General features: G+C 34.9%; 1 protein-coding gene across 1 annotated transcript; it reads left to right on the top strand.

Annotated features, from left to right (window-relative positions):
* Window positions 1-317: 317 nt before the first annotated feature.
* LOC131150203 (uncharacterized) lies at window positions 318-1,625 on the top strand. Its single transcript, XM_058100798.1, has 2 exons — window positions 318-885; window positions 1,022-1,625. Exons 1-2 carry the CDS (start codon window positions 775-777, stop codon window positions 1,295-1,297), a joined length of 387 nt encoding a protein of 128 aa, XP_057956781.1. The 5' UTR covers window positions 318-774; the 3' UTR covers window positions 1,298-1,625.
* Window positions 1,626-6,922: the final 5,297 nt, after the last annotated feature.

Below are 6,922 nucleotides of genomic sequence, written 5' to 3'. Positions count from 1 at the left end.
ATTTAAATCTAAAGTTTTCTGTATTTTTTCCTCAATCCTTTCGAGATTCGAGTTTAAAGTGTTCAACTTTGAAGTTCAAACTTTGACCACTAAGATGAGATTTTATATGAAAATTTTCATTTGATGTACGATATTTTGGATATTTACTCTATTTCTCACCTTATATTTGGAGACACCTTCAATTTGGATTTTAAGAATTTTGACAAGATATAATATCAAATTATACTCAATTTTGTCTAATTTACAACCAATAATTCACAGGCCAGACTTTTGACCTGTGTGTGTGTGTGTGTGTGTGTGAGAGAGAGAGAGAGAGAGAGAGAGAGAGAGAGAGAGAGAGAGAGAGTAAGTACCCCTACGGTACAAAGTGCCATTCACAACCAAGTATAGGTGATGGGGGGATCAAGCCTATCTTGGATGAGATATGAGAGAGTGTGAGTTGCTGCTGGCTGGCTGGCTGCTCCTCTGGGATCTCCCCTCACCAACTGGATAATATCATAATTCAAACACACACTTGTTCATGATTCTTGTGGGGTACTGGGCTTAATTGGACAGATTGGCCAACTGCCCCCATGACCCCACCACCCCACATGCCCACTGCCCCATTTACTCTCTCTACTCACCCTTCCCCTGCTTCTATTTAAATCCCCTCTTATTTGCCATCTGATCACCTAAATTAAGCAAAACCACTACCCCCCAAAAAAAGAGAGAGATTTGGAGGGTGACCTGAAAGTGAAGCTCCCTCTGTATCTGTAACTTCTCATATGCGCAAATATGGAAGTTGAAGATGATGTGTTCTTTGCAGACCTGAGCAAGCGAATTTCCCTTCTAATCATGGATGATGATGAGGACCCTGCTCTGCCTTCTCCTTCAGTCTCTCTCCAGGTTTAACCTCCATCCCCTGTATCCTTCTCAGCTGCTCCTCTGTTTTCACTTACAAATTATTTGCTCCCTCGATCAGCTGCTGCGCGCATAAATTAATTAAGTAGAATTTAATCATTTACTGTTCTTGAATCTTCAGGGTTTCTCTAGAGCAATTTACCCCACCGAACAATTGCAGTATCCTCCAATCCTGTTTGAGCAGAGTTGCAGAGGAGAACGAGAAAGCAAAGGAACAGGGGTTTTCATCCCTCAGTCATCTCGCCCGAGAAGGAAGAGCAGCAAAGAAAGAAAAAGCTTCAACCCAAAGTCTAAGCATCAGCCAGCTGATTACTCGAGAGGGTCTTCAAATCATCGTGCATCCTACGCCTACAACAATTACAGCCCGTCCTGTAATTGTTGTAACCCCAAAAATTAGTATGTTATGAATAGATGCTTATTAAATTAAGGGTATTATTCAATAATTGCCGCCGATTTACATGCAATGAGAGGCAAGATTTTAAGATCTGCATGGGAATCCTGTACACTGACAAGAAGCTAGTAAGCTATTTACTGTGTTAATTAGTACTTGATGGCATGGGTTTACGGGAGGTTTAACCGAAGGTTTTGCAGCCCTCCCCTTATCGAAATGTGTGGTTGTTGTTGAGTTTGAATTTGATACACACATATTGCTATAGGATATTAGAATATGTTTGAATGTATTATGTATTGCTCATTTAATGCTATTTTTTAATTATATTTAATCATCCATGATCATTTTTTCCTTTCTTGCTTTTTTTCTTGTTAATCATTCTCTGTCTTCTAATTTTCCTCTTTAAGTATTTGGTCAATTTTGCCAAATTCCATGCAATTTTGAATGCGAATGGACTTCCGATCTGCAATTAAGAATGCTACCCAAAATATTTGTTTGACTTGAAAAAAGTGATAGGCCAATTTCACTCTAGGACCTACTAAATTAGGTGAAGTTTTAAGTTCAAAAATTGTAATTATAAATATTGGAAAATGACTTTGCTCCTTCAATATAAAAAAATTAGGTGATTAAGTATAATGTTTCATCTAAAATTGGTCATTTGTATAAGTCGTGAGTCGCTTGGGTTAAACACAATTTGAAAAATTGGTATATTGTATGTTGGGAGGACATCTTATACTCTTATTTGATTTGATTTGGTCAAAGGCCTCAATTATTGACTAACCTCACATTCTCTCAAATCCCCCTTTAGTTTGGAATCTTATTCCGAGAATATAAAAATAAACCCATCTTTCGGCATCCGCTTACATTCTTGAGAACCTGAGCTCCAACTGCAATGCATTTGGTTGATCCAAAACGATGCTACATTTAAAATCTGATATGCATTTGTAAGAGGGCTAATATTATTATCGTCAAGTTTAAACTTTTAAAGTAACGAATTATTTTACATGATGTCTGAATCTCTTTTGACGTAAACATTCAAAATTTTAATTATAATTTTTCATTTTTTCTTAGCACAAAATAAATGAAAAATTTGTTTTTCGTCCAACTTTTAAAACCCTACTATAGAATTAACTTAATATAATGGCTTAGGCTTTAAGATCGGACAGTACTTCAATGTACGCCTTTCCCCCTAAAATAGAAAAAAGAGGAAGACTTGAAAGGACAATTTCAATTTGCAGCTGCAAATGTTTCATGCTTAAAAATTTGACATTTCTTTAAAGAATCAACCCATGGTTAAATGCCATTATTGTGGCGAAATGGTAGCCATAAATAAAGGGAAATGAAAATAATGAAGTGGTAGCTTTGAACAAATTGCAAGTGATTGGTTGACCCAAAAGAAAGAATATATGAGAAGATGATATCTCTTCCTCATTGGATTCTGTAGGTCGTTAGGTACATTAAGCCCATCTGGACTTGTATGACTTTATCTCTCTCTCTCTCACCTTTGCATCAAATGTATGCACTGTGATGGACAAATTGAAGAAATTATTCATGAGAAGGATTCCTCCATGCTAGCCTAGGGTCTAGGGCTCCAGCCTAAGGAGCCCACTCCAACTGCTCATGTAGGCAGGGGAGCGAGTCTTATCGCCACCTGTCTCGTGTTTGCAGTGCTTGCATGATTCATCCCTCAGAGTCACAAAGCATATACAATATGTCAAAAGCTTTTATAAAAGTAAAAGAATTAATTAGCAGGGAGGATTGATGGGCTAGTTGTAAGTTTATTTTATATTTTTTGATAATTTGGGCATTCAATTATTATCGTACCATTTTGAACACTATGATGTGACATCAAATTTGAGAGAGTAAAAGTCGTCCATCCATTGACGTACCACTAGTGATTCATTGGAATAAATTTTAAAGGAGGAATCGAACACGTGATCTTGAAGTCACCAAAGTCACAAATTGACCATTGTGTTAGAAAACGAGTTAACTTTGAGTAATTCGCAAGTAAACTTGACTCACTTACACTCCTAATTGGGAGTGATGGGAGTCATCTTATAGCTGGTTGTCGGACATTAGCTAAAAAGCAATATTGCATGAATAAATGATGTTATTAATTATATAATTTTACCAATCACTTTGTATAGTAATTAAGAACAACCATTCTCCTCAAAACATGACACCAAATATATTTTATAATTAAAATGTCTATTAATATCATATTTTATATTAGATCAGATGACCCAAATTTTCACAATCAACTTCAAAGTTGTTATATTTCTATTCTTTTTATTCTATTTTGTGAACCAAGTTTAATGTCAAAATTGGCCAAAGCTATTGTAGTTTAAGAGTTTCGAAATTAAGGTTTGAGAGTTTGATTGAATTTTAAAATGTAATTTACAAGAGAGAGGGAGAGTGCAAAAAGTAAGTAAATAAATAAATTCAAGTTTAACTTTTCATTTAAAATTTTTTTGAATTTTTAATAAAAAGGAATTACTCATTATAGCAAGAGAGACTCTCCTTTCATAACTTATTATTTTCAACATAAAGAAAAAGTGAAACAAGAAGAACTAACGGTACTTTTATTGCAATAACTGAACCGTGATCACTAAGTGCATAAGGAAAATACTAGTTAGGGGCCTCCATGGGCATGGCGGGGTGGAAAGGCATCGGTACGTAAGAAGGAGTATCGAGGGTTCAATTCTAGGTAAATACACTCTCGGAGCAAGCGGTATGTGTGGGTGATGAGAATTTACTTTGTGAGCCAGCGGAGACTGTGGATGGTTAGAGTTTGCTTTGTGAGCCAGCGGGGACCATGGATGGTAATGGAAATGTGTCCAGGGGATCGGGTTGGCCGAACGTCCAACTGATGCAAGGAAGCCGTGTCCGCATTCCGAACTTTACCTGATCAGTGAGATCTAGGGGGAGGATGCTGATCCGTAGGTTTGGTGCCGCAACAGGGGGTCCGAAGGGCTTGTTGGTGGGTAGAGTTCCTATGTAATAAAAAAAAAAAATACTAGTTAGGGTATTTAAACAAGTTTACAAAATATAGTTAACAATAAATGAAATATCATAAATCCCATGAAATCTGAGATAAATGGATATAAAATTTGCATTATTGACATATATGCTTTTTAATTTTTTTGAATCAATAGACTCTGATTTGTTAGCATATATGATCCTTAGGCAACTGACTTTGGATCTTTAAAACTCCCCAAATTTTATTGTGATGATTTGTCTCGAATTTTTGGCATTTAAATCTACAGTAGACAAAATCGTCGACGGTTTCCTTCTGAATTTGTTTCTGCCTGAAACTATCGATGACATCACTCTCATTGAATGTGTCAAGCTGTAATGCATTGTTAATACAATAATCCTTTTCTTTATTGTCATTTCATTGGTTGGATTATACAAAATTAGGTCAAGGATTCTTAACTCATGTTTAATGTAACACATTGCATAATAGGATTGGACAATAAAAGTGGACTTTTAAGCCCATTTATATGTGAAGGGGCTGGAACTTCCTCTCCACCCCCTTGGCAATGTTGGCTGGGGCATATGAACTATGATCATAATTTGTCAAGTGTAGCCTAATCTAGTCCAATCTCATAAGTCTTAACCACGAAATCAAACACACCCTTACCCCATGATGGAGAGGTCCTTGGATAAGATAATATATAAAGTTGTACTTAAATTTTTTAAATTCATTCAAATCTAAATTTAAGATTTGAAATTCATGTTCCTAAATACTATCTTATTGTTATCAATCATCCTTCGTTGAGAGTTGTCGTTGCTCACTACTGCTATTCATTACTTTTTACTTTCACTATTCGCGACTACTACCATACATAGAACAATATACTGTTGTCCACGACCACAACACAGTTCATTGTTGGTAACCAGATATCACAACTATCACTGAGAAATTATTGATGCCAACCATCCAATTTTTTTTTTAAATAAAAAAAAATTAATTTATCCAGTTCCAAACAAATTTCTTATTTTCATTAGTGGAAACTAACTATCCCAACATGATTTTCAATTCAAAACATACATGATGCAACTTGCACTTTTTATTTTTATAAACAAGAATCTTGATACAAATTTATCATCAGCTAAATTGGGGTCTAAATACTTTAATTTTTCTAGAGTTGCTGTGCAATAGCATAATTTTTATGTTAGAGGCCCATATGCAAAGTACCAAACCTACTTTTATGAGTGAGCCATCCACTGGCAGTGGCAAGAATCCTAGATTTTTCAAACCATATATAGTCAAACCCTAATTATTAGGTTTCCTTCATATCACTTTAAGGGAAATATGAGCAAACAGAAAAAAAAGAAAAAGAAAAAGGTAAAGTTAAATAGAAAAGATTAAAGATATGATTAGGGAATATTTGACCTAAACATTCAAAGTTTTAGTTGTAGTGCTCCCTCCTTATCACAACTGAAATGAAAGATCGTGTGGGAGGAAGTGTTTATATATATATATATATAAAACTTATTTTAAACCCCAATAATCTAATGATTGAAACTTTAAGATTAAATATATAAAATTGGCCCCATAAAATACCCGACAATTTTAATTTCCTTGTGCAAATATGCTCCCATTGAAAATAATGCGACATTTCTTTAAATAGGTAATCCATTTTACTTGCTGAAAACGGCCTATGAAAATGGTAATTCAATGCGATCATACATTAGGGGAAGTTGAAATAGTGAAATGACAAATAAATTTTAAGTCATCGCTAGTCAATTGAACAAAAAAGTTAGATGATAAGTATGAGAAGATAATGTTTTTTAATACTTCCTTATTTGAATCTATATGTACATTAAGCCCATTTGAAATTATACAATAGTCATTACTCTCTCTCTCTCTCTCTCTCTCTCTCTCTCTCTCTCTCTCTCTCTCTCTCTCTCCCTCCTTTGTGTTAAAAATATGTATTGTAATGGACTAATTGAAGAAATTATTTAGAGGAACGATTCCTCCATGCTAGCCTTAGCATCAAGGAACCCACTCTTTTGATCGCCCATGGTCAAAGGAGGAGGCCCCTCATCATGTGTCTTGTGCCTAAACATTAACTGCAATGCCTAAAAGCTTAATACATGATTCATGTCTTATAATTAACAAAGTAAATACCATGTTAAAAATATTTATAAAAATTTAAAGTAAAAGATGGAATTAGAGTAGGTCAGAGAGGAGCTAACCATAACTATATTTTACAGAAAAGGAGGGTCCATTAGGGGAGGTCCAAAAATCTTACCCGCTTAAGAGTTTCTTGAATTTGGTCTAAGTTTATTCAAATTCAAACGTATCTGACAAGCCTAGAGGAGGCAATTGTTCGCTCCCTCTAATATAGAAGGGTCATTTTCCTAAATAATTCTTTGACTAATTATGAAGGAGTATTGTGAAAAATTATCAAAACCTTGTGGCAATGCACTATTATGGCTTTTATTAGGTATGTTTAGTTGAAGAGAAATGCCAAAATTTTCAAATGGGTGGTCACAACAAATAATTTGGTTTAGAGTAGAGTGATTTATTTTGCATTTGTAGGTGTTGGCTAATGGTTGTTTTTGTCATGTTTCTCTAGGAGACCTATAATGGGACTGGTTGTGTAGAGACAGAAGAATTAT

This window comes from Malania oleifera, chromosome 3, assembly GCF_029873635.1.
Source record: "Malania oleifera isolate guangnan ecotype guangnan chromosome 3, ASM2987363v1, whole genome shotgun sequence".
Taxonomy (NCBI): Eukaryota; Viridiplantae; Streptophyta; class Magnoliopsida; order Santalales; family Ximeniaceae; genus Malania; species Malania oleifera.
Note: the sequence above shows the minus strand (reverse complement) of the source record. Positions and strands in the feature narration are given on the sequence as shown.